At 33.4% G+C, this 21,092-nt stretch overlaps 1 protein-coding gene across 1 annotated transcript; it reads left to right on the top strand.

Moving 5' to 3' along the window:
- The first annotated feature begins 4,434 nt into the window (after positions 1-4,434).
- On the top strand, positions 4,435-20,291 carry LOC133321922 (partitioning defective 3 homolog). The gene is made up of 9 exons (XM_061530991.1): positions 4,435-4,628; positions 10,360-11,862; positions 12,911-13,108; positions 13,179-13,723; positions 13,784-14,080; positions 14,740-15,356; positions 15,424-15,919; positions 16,539-16,637; positions 19,594-20,291. The coding sequence occupies exons 1-9, from the start codon at positions 4,449-4,451 to the stop codon at positions 20,216-20,218; spliced, it is 4,560 nt and encodes a 1,519-aa protein (XP_061386975.1). The 5' UTR covers positions 4,435-4,448; the 3' UTR covers positions 20,219-20,291.
- Positions 20,292-21,092: the final 801 nt, after the last annotated feature.

The following is a 21,092-nucleotide window of genomic DNA, read 5'->3' as shown; positions in this document are numbered from 1 at the left end:
AGAAGATCTGCAATTATTTTTTCTTTTTTCAATAGAAAAGATAGGAGCTGAGGCTCGCGATAGGAGCTGTGAATTAAAAAAAAGCTCTGCGATTTTTTCTGTAGAAAAAATGGGAGCTTCGCGATTTTTTTCTATGTAGAAAAAAATTATAACTGAGGTTCTCCGAATTTTTCCTGTCGAAAAAAAATTAGAACTGAGGTTCTCCGAATTATTTTCTATAGAAAAAATAGGTCTGAGAATCTGAAGATCTTGGAAAAAACGCAGACACATGAGGTCCTATTTTGTATGAACAAATCAAAGACGCTTTGGTGTTTTCTACAAACAAATCAAATACTAATTTTTCCATAGGAAACATTTCACAGACTCCCTGGATCCAGGTCACATTTTTGCTATAGAAACAAATTCGTGGGACCCCAGGTCAAATGTTTTGCTATTGAAAGTTCTCCGATTTTGTTTCCATCAAAAAATAAGACAAAAGAATCTTAGATTATTTTTTTTTTTTTTTTTTCAATAGAAAAAAAGGATATGAGGCTCTCCAATTTTTTTCTAGTAGAATAAATAAGAGCTGAACTGAACCCTAGTTCCCATTTTTTTTTCTTTGGAGAAAAAAATTTATGGGGCCTCAGTTTTTTATAAAAAAATTCAATGACCCTTTGCTCTTATTTTTTCTCCTTTCAACATACTATTTTTTTCTACAAATTCCCTTTGTTTATATTTTGTATCACTTCATTTATTGTATATAACATAGCAAACAAATATTATGACTTTCATAACATAATAACACAATAGGACAGCATAAAAATGGGAGACAATCAAATTTAACTATTATTTACATTAACAACTTTATGGTGACACTTTACAAACAAAAGATGGCTACAAATGGACGGACAGTCAACCGCACAACACACTCTAAGGGAATTTATATAATAGCAACAATACAACAACAACAAAAGCCTTAATACTGCAACACTTTCTGCTCATAAGCCACCAACAGCCACTTGGCTGGATAATTATTTCCTCTAGGGGAGAGGGATAGAGAGGTAATCTGGGGGTGCAAGTCGTCGTCTGGGTGGTTTGATTACAGTCTTGAAATCAGATATTCGAAGTAATGTGCTGGCGCTGCATTTTTTCAAAACCAACAAGTTGTTATTGTTTTGATTTTTTCTCTCCGCCTCTTGAATGTTGATCTCATTTTACAAAACAGGAAGAAAAAAATTTCTTTTCTCCAAACAAACAAAAATCATCACACAATAAGCTTGTTAACTATTTTTTAACAACAACAATAAGTTCGGAGATTTTCTTTAAATGTTTGTAGTTAGGATGATGATGAGGAGGCTGATATGTATCTGATATTTTGACTGGTGCATTTTTAACTTCCCTCCCCCTTGGTTTTCCCCCTCATGATGTGAACATTTTCAATTTCAGTTATGTTGCACCTTTTGGAAAGAGGTTAAGAGCTGTAAAAGCAGCAAAGAGGGCCAGGTTAAGCACTCCACGGAGCTTTCCAAAATTGTTTAAACAAGTGCATTGTCTGGCTGACTAACTGTTTGACTGTGTGTCGTTTTGTTTGTCTTGTAGAGAAGAGACTTGTGTGCATATGTAAAACGATGCAATTAAAATAATTTTTTTACGGATATTAGGTCCACAGCAAGCAAGGGAAGTGAAAATGAGTTGAATGTTTATTTGTTCACCTAGATAACCTACATGCGGAGCAGATATTTCAAAACAAATGCCGGATGTTTAAAGGTCATATATGACCTTACATATATATTTTTTAATTTGCTATTAAACAATAAAAAGTTGTATTAGTCAAGCCTACAATAATCATACTGTAGTGAACTTCTTAAAAAAATACGACAAAAATTGTGTCTATAGGAGATTTTAAAACTAATTTGAACGATTTTTTATAAAAAAATATAGAGCCCAAAGGCTTATTTTCTTGAGAAAAAATTTGGGAACATCAGTTCCATTTTTTTTCTATAGAAACAAATTATAGGACCTTAGCTCCCAATTTTTTCTATAGAAAAAAATTCTGGGAACGTCAGTTCCCAATTTTTTCAATAGAAAAAATTCGGGGAAACTTAATTCCCAATTTTTTCTATAGAAAAAAATTCGGGGAAACTCATTTCCCATTTTTTCTATAGAAAAAATACTGGGAAACTTAATTCCTTATTTTTTTCTAAAAAAAATTCTAGGGACCTCTGTTCCATATTTGTTCTATAGAAAAAATTCTAGGCATCTGTGTTCCACATTCGTTTCTACAGAAAAAATTCTGGGAACCTTAGTTCCCATTTTTTTCTATAGAAAAAACTTCTGGAAAGAAATCAGAACCTATTATTCATATAGAATATATTTGCAGAGTATCAGCTCCTATTTTTTCTATAGAAAAAAATCGCAGAGCCTCAGCTCTTATTTCTTTCTATAGAAAAAAATTGCAGAGCTTCTGCTTCAATTGTTTTCTATAGAAAAAAAATCAAATATCTCAAGTCCAAAAAAATCGCATATTCTTACTTCCTATTTTTTTCTACAGAAAAAATTCGCAGATCCTCAGTTCCCAGTTTTATCTGTAGAAAAAATTAAGAAAATTAATTGAAAGAACTTGTTGCCCCTAAAAGTATGCATCACACATTGATGTATAGTTTAAACATAAAAATACATAAGTTCGATTATTACTACAGGTTTTATTTTATTTTATTATTTTTATTTATTTATTTATTATTTTTTTTTTTTTTTTGAAAAAAATCAATTAGAATTTGTTCTATAGAAAAAATTGTGAACTGAGGGTCCCAGAATTTTTTTCTATAGAAAAATAATAAAAAAGGTTCCAGTGGGAACTAAGGTTGCACGATTTTTTTTTCTATAGAAAAAATAGGAACTAAGGTTGCACCAATTTTTTTCTATAGAAAAAAATAGGAACTAAGGTTGCACGAATTTTTTCTATAGAAAAAAAATAGGAACTAAGGTTGCACGAATTTTTTTCTATAGAAAAAAATAGGAACTAAGGTTGCACGAATTTTTTTCTATAGAAAAAAATAGGAACTAAGGTTGCACGAATTTTTTTCTATAGAAAAAAATGGTAACTGAGGTTCCCCGAATTTTTTCCTACAAAAAATGGGAACTGTGGTTCCCCGAAAACATTGTGTACTGAGCTTTTTTTTCCAAAATCCCCAGTTATTTGTTGCCATATCTTATCAGGTGTCAGGTAATAATTATGGGTTTACCCACATTCTCAAGTTTCTAATCAAACAAATTTACTAATTGTTATTGCAAAACAATGCAATTTTCATTAAACAAAAGTATTTCCAGAGTTTGTTGATAAAACAGCAGCAACAACAACAAAAAAATAAACAAAATCCCATTCATCAATTTGGGGGGTATTTAAAATGGGCGATAAAAAAATTCTACAAATATTTGGGTATGGGTGTAGAAATATTCAACGAAAATCCAGGGGACATTTTTAAAGTCTAATAAAGCCATTTTGGTGTCATATTCGTACCAGTAGAACAGGAAAAAAATGCAAACCCTTTGCTCCTGATTGGTGAAATATGTAGGGCTTTTTTGTTTTTAATTTAATTAATTTCCAAAAAAATCCACCTGATAGATATTTACTTACGAATATCTCCCTATCTCTATGTCTTGGGAATCCTCTTTTTTTTTTGAGATAAGATTACTCTTCCACTGACTTAATTATTATTAATTTTTTTTGTGCCAAAACGACAGAAGACCGGCGGAACCGAGAAAGATATCTGCACTTCTTTATTTTTTTTTTGTTTTGTTTTACCTTCTTATTATTCGCCGTTAATGGTAGTAGAATTGCGTCATTATCAGAACATTTGTCACCTTTATTGGTGTTGTTGTTCCATTTTGTGGGTTTTTTGTTGTTGTTATAACAAAGATAATGAATCGGAACACTTGAATTGAATGACTACACAAATAAATATTTTATTTCCAATACCAAACGAACTAGAAAAAAAATATTTCAGTAGTATTAATTTTAAAATAAACAATACAACACCTTTTCCAATAAATTAACAATTGGAAAAGAAAACGCCTAAAAATAAATTTTAATTGAAATATAAAATTAAATGAATTTAATTTTTTCGTAGATAAAAATAAATAAAACCTCCTCGAACTTTCTTACGCTCTCTTAACAACAAAAGTAAAAAAGGGAAATGAAAAAATTACCAAAAACACAATGAGAAAAATAATTAAATTTCCAAAGAAAAAAATGACTTAACAAAATAAGTTTGTCATTTGCACCACAAAACGTCGAAAGTAAAATCTAAAAAAGTATTATTTAATAATTTATAAAACAAAAAAAAAAAAACAAAAATTAACCATTAAAAACGACGACATCACAACCAATCAACCAACCAAAGAAATCCAAATTGTAGTCTTTTTCCGGAATACCAAAAAAATAAACTCCCGCCACCATTACGATCATCATTATGTTCGATTTACCACCAAAATGTCCGGCATTGGCTAATAAATTGACGGGCATTTTCGGTTGGCGTCATACCTATAAAGTTTCCGCAAAACACGAAGGCATCCAACATTCCTATTTACAAAAATCCTATTCTCTGACACTGCCCACGAAGAGGCCACCCTCACCATATGGTTATGTAAAGGTAATTCCGTAATTTTAATTAATTTTTTATTATTATTTAAATATTTACAAAACCAAAAATGACCAGGGAGGAAGTTCATTAGCCCTTCCACAGAGCCAAAAAAGTCTCCAGCATAGTTCCGGTTTACAGAATGTAATAAAATAATAAATGTTTATCCCATTTTGGAATGACATCATAAACATTTTTATTGAAAATAATTGTTTTTCTGTTTCATGTTTTCAAAAAAGAATCCCAAAATATAAGACTCATATTAGACATGAGATCCAAGGTACTATTTTCTATAGAAAAAAATTCGTGGGACCCTAGGTCATATTTTTTTCAAAAAGAAAAAAATCTTTAGGTCCTTCTCGAAGTACCCTAGGTCCTGTTTTTTTCTATAGAAACAAATCATGGAAAGGCCAAAAAATTCTATAAAAAAAATCGTTGGTAAAATATTTTTCTAAAGAAAAAATTAGTGGGGCCCTAGGTCCTATTTTCTATTTTTCCTATAAAAAAATCGTAAAACCCTAGGTCCATTTGTTTCTATAGAAGGAAAAAAAATCGGGTTTCACGATAGGTCTTATTTTTTCTATAGAAAGAAATATTTGTGAGACCCTAGGTCCTATTTTTGTCTACAGAAAAAATTGTGTGACACTCAGTTCCATATTTTATCTATAGAAAAAACTGGAAACCTTAGTTTTCCATTTAGTTATATGTAAAAAATCTGGGAAGCTCAGTTCCCTATTTTTTTTTTTCTCTAAAAAACTCTGGTGAGATCAGAGCCCTATTTTCCTATAGAAACAAATTCTGGAAACCTCGGCTCCAAAGTTTTTTCTATAGAAAATTTCTAATTTCAATAGAAAAAAATTGTAAGGCCCTCAGATCCTATATGCCTGATGAGCCGCATAATGGTGGGTACGTAGGTTCTTCTCCTGGCTTTCCTTTTCATTGCAAAACTTAGATCATCAAGCTCGACTCGAAAGAGTATAAATAATCTCACTGAAAAAAGTACTACTTTTTTGATTCATGGAACGGCCAGAAATAAATTCGAGGTCTTCTATATTTGTTTCTATATAAAAATCATGGGACCCTAAGGTCTATTTTATTGGCTATAGAAAAAATGCATGGGAACGTAGTTAGGTCCTAAGTTTCTATAGAAAAACATTCTATAAACAAATGGTGGGATCCTAGGTCGTTCTTTCTATAGGGAAACATTTATCAGGCCCTATTTTCTTTATATAAAAGGTCCTATTTTTTCTATAGAAAAAATTCTGTGAACCTCTGTTCCCCATTTATCTAAAAAATCTGGTGAGCTCAGTTCCCTATTTTTCCTATAGAGAAAAATTCTTGAAATTTCTTCTGTTCCCTATTTTTGTCTATAGAATGAAATTCTGGGAACCCCAGCTCCCAAGTTTTTGAAATATTTTTTTTAATTTCTATAGAAAAAAATCGTGAGGCCTCAGATCCTAATTTTTTCAATAGAAAAAATTCTAGGAAACACCAGTTCCCAATTTTTTTATAGGAAAAATTCTGGAAACCTTAGTTCTCTATTTTTCCTATAGAAAAAAATTCTGTGAACCTCAGTTCCCCATTTAATTATGTGAACAAAATTCTGGGAAGCTCAGTTCACTAGTTTTTTCTCTAAAAACATTCTGGGAACCTCACTTCCCAATTTTTCTATAGGAAACAAATTCTGGGAACCTATTATTTATAGAAAAAAATCGGGAGACCCTAGAACCTATATTTTTCTATAGAAAATAAAAATCGTTCCCTTGATCCAATTTTTTAGTAAAAATTGTGGATCCCTCAGTTCCCATTCTGGTTTCACCAGTTACGATTTTTTTTCATAAAATATTGGATCTTCTTCAACGCCCCCGAATAGCTTTCGATATTGACACCAAGGAACATTTTATTTTTATTTCAAGTTTAAATATTAAATAAATAAATTAAATGTGAGTCACATTAACACCCAATAAAAATTGTAATAATAAAAAAATATATTTTGAAGGTTTCTTTTGTTGTTGCAGTCCACAAATCAAACATGTGGTGGGTGCACAAATGCAGGCAGCATGGTGCAGTGAAGTTGTGGCATTTGGATGTGAGTCAGTATGTTTGTTTTTACCGCCAAAAGAAAAACCTCCAAATCGAATAAAAAACACAAACAAAAACGAATACCACAATTTTGGCTAAAACTAGATTGTTAACACAGCCAAGTGTTAGGCATGACTAAATAAGGCTAGCAAGCAACCAGCCACCAAGAAACAACAAAAAGTCAGTGAGCCAGTTAGACCCTCCCCCTACCTCCGAAAAAATGCAGTAAATATTTCTGTTGTGTTACAAGGCAGGGATGGGGTTGTATGGAGAAGTTTCATACAATCACGACAAATGTGAGAAGGAGGGAAAAGGAAGGATGTATTTTTTCAATTTTAGGAGCGCAGATTTATATAAAAAAAGATTCCAGGCCTAAAAGTTGATTCTTGGTATTCAAAAATAGGATCGACATCTGAAGACTAAATACTTTAAGTTAAAATAAAATCCGCAGCCTGGACTTGTTTTGATGAACAAATAACAAACCTGTATTTCCGTCAAAAATTTCAACCAAATAGGACCTGAGGGTTTGTGATTTTTTTTTTTATAAGAAAAAAAATTTTGAATTGTTTTTTATAGAAAAATATATTTATTTTGTATTAAAAATCATCTGTGAGAGAAAAATTCTATTGGAAAAATTTGTATACAAAATATATGTGAAAAACGTCAACGGTTTACGACATTCCACCTCCGATCACTGCAAACAAAAAAATATTTGCCAATGAGACCCAAAGCAACAACAAAAAAATATCCAAAAAATTGCATCACTACAAACACACACACAGTTATAGAAATCATCAAGGATTCAACGGACCATAAATAATCGTCTCAAGAATTTGGACAATTTCAAGCTTTGTCGACGATTAATTTTTTTTTACTTTAATTTTTTTCTTGAATTTTTTGTCAATATATTTTAACACGAAAATATTTGAAATTCTTATTCGGAAAGTAAACCGACCATTTTATTTGGCGCACAACTAATAAACTCCATAATCAATGAAGATTAACAATAGACGTAGACTTTTCAATTGTAGTGTAGTGTCGTATTTTTGTTCGATCCGACGAATGAGTTCAAGTTAATTCACCTTTTGGCCAAAATAGTTGTTGTCTCTGTGCTACTGTTGTTGTTGTCTATTATGAATCACTCTGAGATTTTTTTCCATTTCAATTTTGGGTTCATTCAGCCATCCATGAAAATGAAGGGGGCGGGGGCAGGAGGGTATGAACGAACGAAAATTGAAAAATCGTATAGCTTCACGTAATTATTATTGTTGAATTTTGAAATGCAAGTAAATTCTCAGTGATTGTAAGTTTTAAGGGGGGAGATTTGGTTTTGTTTGTTCATGTTGGCCTGAATCATTGCCGAATAAGTCAAATGTTGTTAGATGGAAAACAAAATGGAAAGGGAAATATTTGGAAAATGTTGGACATTTGGAAAAAAAGGACGTCAGGTTCAATATTTAACAAAGAATACGAAAGAATTTCCCACGATATAGAATAAAATAAAAACTGAGTTCTCATCGAAAAAAATTCCAGGACCTCGATTCCTAATTTTTTCTTTATAGAAAATTTAAAGAAACTAAATCAAATGTTTTTTTATACACTTTTTTTAATAGGACCTGAGAGTATGTGAATTTTTGTCTATAGAAAAAATAGGACCTGAGGATCTGTGAATTGTTTTCTATAGAAAAAAAATGAGACTTAAGGGTCTATGCATTTTTTTATCTAGAAAAAAAAATTGACCTGAGGGTCTGTGAATTTTTTCTATAGAAAAAATAGAATATGAGGATCTATGATTATTTTTCTGTAGAAAAAAATTGGACCCTGAGGGTCTGTGAATTTTTTTCTGTAAAAAAATAGGACCCTGAGGAACTGTAAAATTTTTCTATAGAAAAAAAAATAGAATCTGAGGTGCTGTGATTTTTTTATAGAAAAAAGGACCCTGAGGTTCTGTGAATTTTTTTCTATAGAAAAAAGTAGAATATGAAGGTCTATGAATTTTTTTATAGAAAAAATAGGACCCCGAGGTTCGGTGATTTTTTTTCTAAAGAAAAATTTGGGAACTGAGCTTTCCAGAAAGGTTTTCTATGGAAAACATTTTATTGCGAACTGAGCTGTCCAGAAATGTTTTCTATAGGAAAAATTGGAAATTGAGGATCCTAGAACTTTTTTTAATGTTTTCTATAGAAAAAAATGGAAACTGAAATGCGACGTACGGTTCCACTATTTATTTTCTATATATAAAAAACAGGACCCAGAGGTCTGTGAATTTTTTCTATAAAAAACCGGACCAGTGGATCCTATAAATTTTTGGAAACTGAAATGATACCTAGGGTCACACCAATTTTTTTAATAAAAAATGGGACGTACGTTTCTATGATTTTTTCTATATACAAAAAATAGGACCCAGAGGGTATGCGAATTTTTTCTATAAAAAAAACGGGCCAGTGGATCCTATTGAATTTTTTCTATAAAAAAAATACCAGTGGATCCTATTGAATTTTTTAGGTCTCACCATTTTTTTCTATAGAAAAAATTGAACCCACATGTCTGCGATTTTTTTTCTGTAGAAAAAATAGAATCTGAGGGTCTGTGAGTTAAAAAAATAGGACCAGGGTCTGTGCAGTTTTTTCTATGGAAAAAATAGGCGTGTATTTTTTTTAATAGAACCATAGGTTTCTATTAAAAAATGGGAGCTGAAAGCCATGAATAATTTCTATAAAGAATTTGATCTGTTTTCTATAGCAAAAAAACAGACCTGAGGGTCAGTTATTTTTTCATACAAAAAAATTGCGCTGAGGGTCTGTGATTTTTTTTTTTTATAAAAAATAAGACCTCAAGTTCTCAAATTTGTTTCTATAGAAAATAGAGTTTGAGAACCTTTGAATTTTGGGGTTCTATTAAATTATTTTTAAAAAAAATAATTTGTCTTATTTTACCCGGAAGAATCAAACCTTCATGGCCCTTTTTGTTATAACCAATGTTATTTATTGTTTTGTTGTTTTTGTTAACCTGTGATGTATTATTTTTCTTGTTTGGATTTAGTTCGGCTCAAGGTTAAATAAAATGCTGTATTATGATGTCTGATTTTTTATTTTTATTTTCCAATATTTCGACTGTCTTCGACAGTCATCTTCAGGGAAATAGTTTTGAGAGAAGCTATTTATGGCCAAAAAAAACATCCAAATATTTTCATTGCCAAAAAATAATAATTTTCCTATATTCGGAATTTTTTGATTTACCAAAAAATATAAAAACCCTTTTTAAGAGTATTGTTCCAACCCAACCATTTTTGTTATTCCCATTCCCCAAAAAAAATAATTTTGCCAATTTTGGTTTGGGGCCAAAACTGACCATTGACCACAGCAACAACAACAACACAAGCAAAACAAAAACATCACTGGTCACTTAATATTCCAGACATCGACTCAGCCACAAGCCAATCAGCCAGCCATACCCAGGCAAGTGACGCGCTTTAGACTTCCTTTTTATCAGCGATCAAAAAAACAAAAACACAGGCGCGTGACCCACCCAGGCGACTGAACTTCATAGTTGACAAACGTGACACGTAGCATTTTTAAATAAACAAATAAAAAAAACAAATATTCTATTATCGATTACTAATTTTCCTATTTTTTCTCTTCTCTCCCCCTTCTCTTTCTAGGATCCCGATGCCTGGGTCTCAGTACACCATTTACAAACACAATGCGGCATCTTGGACCCGGATGACTGTGTTCGCGATGTCGCCGATGATCGTGAATATATACATGCCAGCTTTGAAGATTCTGGACCGGATCCAGGTGTTCCACAAGGTGGTGGAGATGGTGCCTCCGGCAGTTCTTCCGTTGGAACTGGTTCACCGGATATATTCCGGGATCCCACAAATACAGATGCACCCACCAATGGTGGTCACATAGATAACTCAACACCTCATATTGAGGTGACGAGCACAACGGCCTGTCCCATAACCGGTTTGGGTTTACAGGTTCGCCGTAGTAGTGATCCGAATTTATTGGCCTCCCTTAAGGGTGGAGAGAATGGTAATAAACGTTGGTCGGCGGCAGCACCCCATTGCGGTGGAGACTCTCCCGATCGTGTCTTGATGGAGAAGTCGGGCTATTTACCCCCACAATGGGAGGAAGAAGATGATGGTCCACATCATGTCCAGGCAGTACCATCACATCAACCCTTTGCCCGATCGGGTCGATTATCAATGCAATTTTTGGGTGATGGCACCGGTTACAAATGGATGGAGGCCGCGGAGAAGTTACAACAACAAAACCAATATTCCACAGCCCAACATTCCTCCCAACAACAGCAGCAACATCAACAACAGACCAATTTCTTCTCCAGCAAATCCCTACCACGTGAAAGTACCCGCAAGGAACCCCTCGGCCAGGCCTATGAATCGATACGCGAAAAAGATGGTGAAATGCTTTTACTCATCAATGAGTATGGCAGTCCATTGGGCCTAACCGCCATTCCAGACAATGAACACGGTGGTGGCCTACTGGTGCAACATGTCGAACCTGGTAGTCGCGCTGAGCGTGGCCGTTTGCGTAAAGGTGATCGCATCTTGGAGATCAATGGTACCAAACTTATTGGCCTTACAGAACTTAAAGTTCAAGAATATCTACGCAAAGCTTTAGAAGCTTCCGAGCTAAGGGTTCGAGTTATTCGCGGCAACTCGACCAAGGATAGTAAATATCGGCGACGTGACTCAAAAGTGGCCGAGATGATTGAAGCCGAAGAGAAAATGTCTTCCGGTGTGGAGACCAAAGTGGCCACAGTTTCGCCCACACGCAAGCCAAATACCGCTCCCGTTGGTGCCTCTTTACAGGTGGCAAATACCCGAAAATTGGGTCGTAAAATAGAAATTATTTTAAAGAAAGGACCCAATGGTTTGGGTTTCTCAGTAACGACCAGAGATAATCCCGCGGGAGGTCATTGCCCCATTTACATTAAGAATATTTTACCCAAGGGTGCTGCCATTGAAGATGGCCGCCTTAAGCCAGGAGATCGTCTTCTCGAAGTTGATGGTATCCTTATGACGGGTAAAACCCAAACAGATGTCGTATCGATACTAAGGGCAACTCAGCCGGGAGCCACTGTTCGGCTAGTGGTTTCAAGGCAAACTGAACTGGCGGAACCGGAGGAAAGGGAAATTGTAAGTATTCGAAAGTTCGGAATCAAAAAAATTGGTATCTATAGAAAATTTGTTATCGATAACATAAAACATTATCACCTAATTTGTCTGTATATAAATTTAGTTATCGATATTTTTTATAGAAAGATTGTTATCGATAAGATTTTTGTATAGAAACAATCGTATCTACATTATTTTCTAGAAGAGATTATCGATAAATTCCATATATAGAAAATATGTTATCGTTAAGTTCAGTTGTTGTCGCCAAATTGTTGACAAATAAAAATTGTTATCGATAAGTTTTCTATAGAATATGTATTATCGGTAACTTTACTCGATAAATTTTCTCTATAGAAAATTTTTTATCCATAAGTTTTATGTGGTTATCGATTAGTATTCTCTGCAGAATATTTGTTATCGATAATTTTCTCCAGATAAACCTTGTTATCGATATGTTTTCTATATAGAAAATTGGTTATCGGTCACATTGTGTAATATAAAAATTATTATCGATCACAGTTTGCCATAGCAAAATTGTTATCGGCAACTTGTCTTTATAGAAAAGTTGTTGTCGATAAGTTTCCTTTTAGAAAAATTGTTATCGACAACTTTTCTCTATAGAAAAGTTGTTATCGATTAGTTTTTCTGTAAAAAATTTTTATCGATAATTATTCTCTAGAAAAACGTTACTATCGATATATTTTCTGTATAGAAAAGTAGTTATCGATATAGTTTTTTTTTTCTAAAAACATCATTTTATCGATAAGATTTCTTTACTGTTGTTATCGACAATTTTATCAACAACATTTTCTATAGAAAATTTGTCATCGATAATTTGTATCTGTATGCAAAGTATTATCGATAATTTGTCTCTTCTCTATAGATTTTTTAAACAGAAAACTTGTTATCGATAATATTTCTCTATATAAAACTTGTTAACAATTAAAGTCTTAACGATATGTTTTCTCTATATAACTTGTTATCTTTTTTTCTATAGACAATTTGTTATCGATAACTTTTTTATGTTATTTTCTTTCTAATTTCCTTTCCTTCTCTCCGTTTTTTCTAGAACTTTGAAAACAAGGAAAATGAATTTGACTCACCACCCAAGCCACCAGCCCCAGTTCTACCACAAACACCCCACTACGAGGTGAAAAAGTCACAAAGTGCCCGATCACTTTTCGAACAACATCAGCAGCATCAAAATCACAATCTGAATGAATCTCAGCATTTCATTGATGCCGGCAGTGAATCGGCAGCCTCAAGTGTAAGTATTCAAAACTCAAGTAACGAAATTTTGAACCGATTTCTAAATTCTCTTTTCCTTTCACCTACAGGACAGCCTACAAACTGGTGTCTCATGGCGTTCACGGGAAATGCTAACGCTACACATTCCCGTTCACGACACCGAAAAAGCCGGCTTGGGTGTTAGTGTCAAGGGTAAGACAACAACAAATTTGACAGGGTCATCAAATGGTAGTGCCACGGGTTCAATGAAAAATGATGGTGACTTGGGAATATTTGTTAAAAGTGTTATACACGGTGGAGCTGCTTCGCGGGATGGTCGTTTGCGTATGAATGATCAGCTGATTAGCGTTAATGGTGTTACTCTCTTGGGCCAAAGTAATGCCGAAGCTATGGACACTTTAAAACGTGCCATTGTCAATAATCCCGGTAAACATCCGGGAATGATAACGCTACAGGTGGCACGAAAAATTACCCGATCATCAAGTTCGGGAGATATACTTGAACACAACACCAACGACAGTTCGAATACCAGTGAGAATAGTGGTGCCACCGTTATCTATTTGAGCCCGGAAAAGAGAAGCGATAATAATCGTAATGTAGGTGGTTCGTCGTCATCAACAAATGAAATGAATCGGTGAGTATTCTCAAGTTCTTCGATTTGATCTTTGTAAATAAAAATATGTTTGTTTTCTAGTTGGAGCAACCCCGTATTAGATCGCCTAACTGGTGGTGCTTGCTCTGGCAGTTCAACACAAAAAGGCCGTTCCAATGCCATTACCGGCACGGCAACGGTTATGTCAACTGGTGGTAGTGGTGGTGCCGGTAGCAATGCTGCCGCTAAATCATCTGCAAATAGTGGTGCCCATGCTCTACGCAATGAGAGCTATTATATGGCCACAAATGAGACTTGGTCACCGGCCAATTTCAATCATAATCAGAAGCATATCAATAATTCGGTATTGATAGAACATGATCCGGAACCAACATCACCGTAAGTAGATTCGAGGTCTTGACACTATACAGAAAACTTTCTCAGTGGAAAATATGTTATCGATAACTTTTCTCTATTGAAAAATAGTTATCGATAACTTTTTTTTCTATAGAAGAGTTATTATCGGTAATTTTTTCTCTATAGAAAAGTTGTTATCAACAACATGTCGTTATAGGAAAGTTGTTATCGACAACTTGTCGTTATAGGAAAGTTGTTATCGACAACTTTTCGTTATAAAAAAGTTGTTATCGACAACTTTTCGTTATAAAAAAGTTGTTATCGACAACTTTTCGTTATAGAAAAGCTGTTATCGACAACTTTTCATTATAGAAAAGATGTTATCGACAACTTTTCGTTATAGAAAAGATGTTATCAACAACTTTTCATTATAGAAAAGTTTTTATCGACAATTTTTCGTTATAGAAAAGTTGTTATCGACAACTTTTCGTTATAGAAATGTTGTTATCGATAACTTTTCTCTACAGAAATTTGTTATCGACAACTATTCTCTACAGAAAAATTTGTTATCGACAACTTTCTGTTATAGAAAAGTTATCGATATCTTATTTATAGAAATTTTGTATCTCTTCTCTATTTTATGTCATCGAATTTTCAATGTTATTCCAATTTGTGTAATAAAATTTCATTACCATTTCCAGCACCCTACCACATAGACCCAATGAGTCTATCGCTTCCAGCATTACCAATAACTCATCGAATGGCACCCAATCGGCCGTAAGCAGTGTTGCTGGACCACAGAACTTTGATGCCACATATTCATCACAGCTGAGCTTGGAAACTAATTCCGGTGTCGAGCATTTCAGTCGTGATGCCTTGGGTAGACGATCAATATCGGAAAAACATCATGCCGCCCTCGATGCTCGCGAAACGGGAACCTATCAACGTAATAAGAAATTACGTGAAGAACGTGAACGTCGTGTGGCCCAAACCAAATCAGCAATTTACGGTTCAATGGAATCGTTGACAGCAAGAATTGCTGAAGCTAATTCCAGAATACCAGGCTACAAACATGCCAAAACTAATTCGGGTATAGAACAACAACAATTGCAGGCCGAGTCAAGGGATCAGGTTGGTGATTTGGGACCATCGTTGGGTTTGAAGAAATCCTCCTCATTGGAATCGTTGCAAACCATGGTGCAGGAGATACAAATGTCCGATGAACCACGTGGTGGACCCACAACACTGAGGGCACCACGCGGCCGGGGTCGTGAGGAGAGTCTAAGAGCTGCTGTCTCTAGTGATCATGATGTTAAGAGTAGGTTTTTCATGGAGATTTTTGTCGTTCATCAATTTTTAAAATTAATTGTTTGATATTTTTGTAGAAGCTAAACAAACCTGGCTTTTGGAAGATGGTGACCCCTCCGAGGGTGGCTTCAATCAACGCAACGGTCCCTGCCAATCCTCGCTGAACGATGGCAAAAAATCTCGTGCCAAAAAACCGGGCATATTGCGTGGCATCGGTTATATGTTCCGTTTTGGTAAAAATCGCAAAGATGGCGTGGCGCCCGTTGAGTCTCAACCGCCCATTACAAATAATGCCGCCAATGAAAGGACTCCGGCGAATAATCAAATCCCAGTGGCAGCCTTGGCGGCATTAGATCGTAATCCAAAATTGGCACCACCAGCATATCAACCGCCACCACCATTGCCACCGGCAAATGCCAATGGCAACGGTGGTGGTCACAACAACAGTACCAGTGCCAATGAAGCCATGGCTGCGGCAATAGCTGCTGGTATTCATCAAAATGATATCTTCAATCATCGTTATCAACACTATTCGAATTATGAAGAACTACACAATCATCATCAACAAATTAGGTGAGCTGGGCGATTATTTATTTTGAAATTATCCCAACCCCCGTTATACTCTTCGAGCGAAAAATTAGCACCCAATCCATATTTTATTTCATTTCATTACATTCATTTTTTTCACATCCACCTCTCTCTCATATTGTTGTTCAATGTTCCGGTTAAGGTTGCAACAACAACAACACCATCCAAGGAGTGGTTTGCACCAACATTATGTTTATCATCAACACCACCACCAATTCAAGAAACCATAACCATTGCCAACATCATTATTTTTGTTGTTGTTTAATTTTGATGTACAACGAATAACACGTGGAAGAAATCTGTTCACCCCTTTTTTTGGTTTATTATTTTCTTAATTTCATGCTATGAGACCCTTTCATTTCTAATTTCCATAAATAAAACCATATTTTTATAAATTTCAATTTTTCTTCTCTTTTTCGTCTCACTACTAACCCAATACAAATTAAAAAAAATTATACAAAAATTGTACAAACAAAATCTTATTTACCCCCTTACATTTTTATATCCTCAACACTACACACACACCCTCATCCTTATACACAAATCCGCCAAACAAAATCTCAATCTCAAAATTAAAAAAAAAAAAAACAAGAAACACTAATAGCGATGATAACTGCTCAAATAGTGATGTTTTATCGGAATCAACCTTAGAATGCATGCGTCAACAAGTTCTATGGCAGCGCCTTAAAGTCGAAGCTGAAAGGTAACAAAATAATACACGATTTTACATTAAAGCGATATCCTTTCTTTGTTGCGCCTAGTTTTGAATTGCTTCGATTTAATTTTTTAAATATTTTGTTTAATTTTTTATTCACTGCTTTTGTTCCTACGCTTTGCATGTTTTCTTCACTGCTAATAGTGATGTTATTACGTAGTTTTTTCTTTCAAATTTATTTTTTTTTATTTTATAGAATTTGTTTATTTTGATAGTATATTTTTTTAAATTGTCGTTCTAGCTGTGATTTTATATCCTCATCTCTTACGATTGTTAGTTATCGAATTGATATACATATTGATTCATATAAAGCTCTCAATAGCTCAGTATTGAATCGTATAATAATCTAGATTGGGACCAATGTTTATCTAGTATTAAGTTTCAATGTTTCAAGCATTTGTAGGATGGCCTGTCCATATGAAACGTTACGATTTTAATATTAAAACTTGACAAATTTGCATTTAATTAATGTCAGGAATAACGATACATTTAGGCGTCTTTAGCAAACAATTCAATCAGTCAATTCCACGTTTTCAAGAATTGTGCATCACCCATACCATTTCATGGCGAATTTTTCGTATGATTTTCGAGTTACAATCTTACAAGTTATAGCTGACTCAATAATTAAAGTACAAATTAGAAAACCAACCCCTTTTAAAATTTAAATTTTCAGATCCTATTTTCATTGTGTTTCAAATTTTCGACTTCATATAATACTCAGGGATTACAACCTAAATAAAGCCAAGATAACGTAGCATTAATCCCCTCAACTTTACCGTAACGTCTTTTTTTCACGGACGCATTCAGTTTCGAAAACAAAGAAATCACAGGATTTTCTGCTCTGAGGAATAGGAAAATACAATTTTAAATTAGCAATATTTTAGATAATACAAATTGTAATTCAAGATGATTTCAAAACAAATTTTTAATTCGCAATTTTCTTGAACTGTACGCATTCTAGGTTGATCTTTTAAAATATACGTTTTTTAATTTTTTATTGCTTTTTAATTTTAACTACCTTTTTAATTTTGTAGATTCTGAAATGTATTTTACATTATTTTTTATAAATGAAAATAATGATAAAGTTCGATAAAAAACATATAAAATGTGGTTTTTATAAACACATTTTTCGATAACAACTTTTCCATATTGAAAATTTAAAAAATAAATAACTTTTCCATACAATAATTATATGTTATCGATAACAAAGTTTACAATAGATAAAAGTTATCGATAACAACATATCTATTGAAATAAGATGTCTATTAAAAATTTACTTTTTTATTGAGAAAAGTTAATGATAACAAATCTTCTATATAGAGAAAAAAGTTATTGATAATGGATTTTCTGTGGAGAATAGTTATCGATAAATTATTTTTGTGTATAGAATAGTTATCGATAATAAATTTCCTGTTCAGAAAATTATTCGATAATGACATTTCGGTAGACAAAAGTTATCGATAATAACTTTTCTGTATAACAAGAGAAAAGCTATCGGTAACGAATTTTTTGCCGAGAAAATAATCGATAATGACATTTCTGTAGATAATATATATCGACAATGACTTTTCTGTAGAGGAAATTTATCGATAATGACTTTTCTGTAGACAAAATATATCGATAACAACCTTTTTTTAGAGAGAAGTTATCGATAATTACTTTTCTGAAGAGAAATGTTATCGATAGTGATTTTTCTGTAGAGAAAAAGTTATCGATAACGAGTTTTCTCTTGAGAAAAGTTGTCGATAATGACGTTTCTGAAGGGAAAAGTGATCGGTAATGACTTTTCTGTAAAGAAAATTTATCGATAACGACTTTTCTGTAGAGAAATTTTACAGACAGCAACTATGCTTTAAAAAAATAACGATAACAAGCTTTCTATGGAGAAAAAGTTGTCAATAACGACAAAAAATGTCGATTACAAATTGTTATGTAATGAAATTTTTTAAGTGTAATTTTTTCGAGAAAAGTTATCGGTAACAACTTTTCTAAAGCGAAAAGTTATCGGTAATGACGTTTCTGAAGAGAAAGGTTATCGATAATGATTTTCCTGTGAAGAACATTTATCGATAACGACTTTTCTGTAGAGAAATTTTACAGATGCCAACTATTCTTTTTAAAAAAATTACGATAACAAGCTTTCTATGGAGAAAGAGTTATCGATAACAAGATTTTTGTACAGTAAATATGTCGATTACAAATTTTTCTGTAGAGAAATTTTACCGATAACCACTTTATAAAGTAATAGTAATCAACATATTTTCTTCAATTTATTGTTGTTATCGGTAACATATTCTTTTTGAAATCTTTGATTATCGATTATTTTCCTTTTGCAGTTTGGTTATCGCTTATATTTTTCTTAAGTTGTTTTTATCAACAAAAATTCTATATAGAAGGAAATGAATATATTATCGCTGGATAGAAAAATTGTTATCGTAAATGTTTTGTACATAAAGACCTCGTCAACATTCCCTTATGGAAACGTTATTCCAATATATGCATGTTGTTATCGTTTTTACAAAATTTGTTATCGAAACTTTTTTTATTTAAGAAAAAATTCTTATCGATATGTTATCGATAAATTTCTTTCAATCGGGAATCTAATGGAACCTACGACATTTTCCTTATTGTAGAACGCCCAAAAATCGTTATTAAAATTGTATACATTCAAAACGACACATTAACAATACCGCTATGTAGTGCTTTCTTAATATTTTTATTTTTTCATATTTCCACATAAAACCATTAAAAATATATATTCATCATTAATTATTAAATAAATATTTATTTCTTTTTATTTTCATATATAAATCGTATCACGTGCTTCTTCTATATATGCGGCGTATGTATTATATAAATATGTAAACATCTATATAAACATGATTTAAATGCTGGTGAAATGGTGCGCTTCTTGGTGAAAAATATTTGTACATATATATAATAGTCGACGTCATCAACATTATCATTCGCAACGCAGTGCCCGCTCACAGGACATCAATATGCAAAACTATTCGCATAGTAACAACAACAACTTAAATACCAGTAGCAATAGTAAGAATAGCAGTATACGCTCCACAACAAATCCCGCACCGCCAAACTATTATGACTATGAAACAGCACAACAACAACATAACCTAAATCAAACGGGCCCAAATAATCCCTCTCTAAATGGTAGTTTTCAACATCGTACAGGCAGTATTAAACAACACAGCAGCAATGGTCACATAACGGTAAATGCCGGTCAGCAATCGCCCTCATCAGCAGCGGCGGCAGCGGCAGCAGCCCAGGCTCAAGCTCATTGGAAATCAGCAGCCATGAATGGATTTTCACCGGCCAGCCTTAATAGTAGTGCAAGGTCCCGGGGGCCTTTCGTTACGCATGTAACATTGGGACCCTCGAATAATAATAATATTGCTGCCGGGCAGCAACAGCAGCCTACATATCAAACTGTGCAAAAACAACACCATCATCATAATATGCAACAGCAACAACATCAGCAAGCGCAATCCCAATATTCGGGAGCTATTGCCGGTCCACAACACACGACGGCCACCGCATCAAAAGTGTGACTATAGGCAAACGTTCTTCGCCAGTGTCTGGGCGAAGACGTTGTTGTTCGTGGTATTAGCAGCAAAACGAAAATTACAACCTCAACCAAAACAAAAGTTAGGATACCTTGTACAACTACTAATAGCAATCCTCCTCCGCGGTCGTCATCATCATCATCAGTAGCTGGGGCAGCGGCAGAAGAAAATGGTGGCCCAGTGGACTCGAAATACCCTAGAATAACAGATAACCACGGTCACGGCGAAACTGAAGACGACAACGACGATGATGACGAGGATATTGTGGAAATTTTCTACTTTGCCACTGAATGTTGAACAAACTATGAAAGAATATACAAAACACACACACATACACATACACATATTTGTAAACGAACCCAAAGGGATTGAAAATATTATAAATAAAATACTAAAAATTTGATTTGGTTAAAAAACAGTGTGGTGTGGTGAGATCGAGAGAGTGTTGGAACTCTCTAAGTGGTAAGAATATTTAAAAATGCCTACTAATTTTTCAAATAATACACTATTTGAGAGCTATAGAATTTGATTGGTGTCCGAATCAAATGGATTTCAACGAACTGCAAAATTCCACACATTCCGATTCTGATACCAATCAGACTCCGTAAACCACCCAAAACCTTAAAATAATTATCAAAACCTAAAATCATATGTATTATTATTTTTTTAGAATTATTGTTGTAATAAAATTTTTGTTGTAATTTTTCTTGACTAAAATAAAATTTAAAAGTAAGATCTCCTCACTCTCTTCACCTACACACACAATTAAACTTTAACAAAAATATATATATATATATATATATATATATATTTATAGCCTATATTGTATACAAAACAAAAAAACACAAGTGCAAATTTT

This window comes from Musca vetustissima, unplaced genomic scaffold, assembly GCF_032173495.1.
Source record: "Musca vetustissima isolate MV318-11 ecotype Yass unplaced genomic scaffold, APGP_CSIRO_Mvet_v1 utg5730, whole genome shotgun sequence".
NCBI lineage: Eukaryota > Metazoa > Arthropoda > Insecta > Diptera > Muscidae > Musca > Musca vetustissima.
This window is presented reverse-complemented; position numbering and strand designations above follow the sequence as displayed.

Bases quoted from the DNA above. Each gene is read 5' to 3' on its own strand.
- LOC133321922 (XM_061530991.1), top strand. From the start codon at position 4,449: ATGTTCGATTTACCACCAAAATGTCCGGCATTGGCTAATAAATTGACG. The intron at 13,724-13,783 runs GTGAGTATTCTC...TTTGTTTTCTAG, and splicing joins TCAACAAATGAAATGAATCG to TTGGAGCAACCCCGTATTAG. The intron at 15,357-15,423 runs GTAGGTTTTTCA...ATATTTTTGTAG, and splicing joins TAGTGATCATGATGTTAAGA to AAGCTAAACAAACCTGGCTT.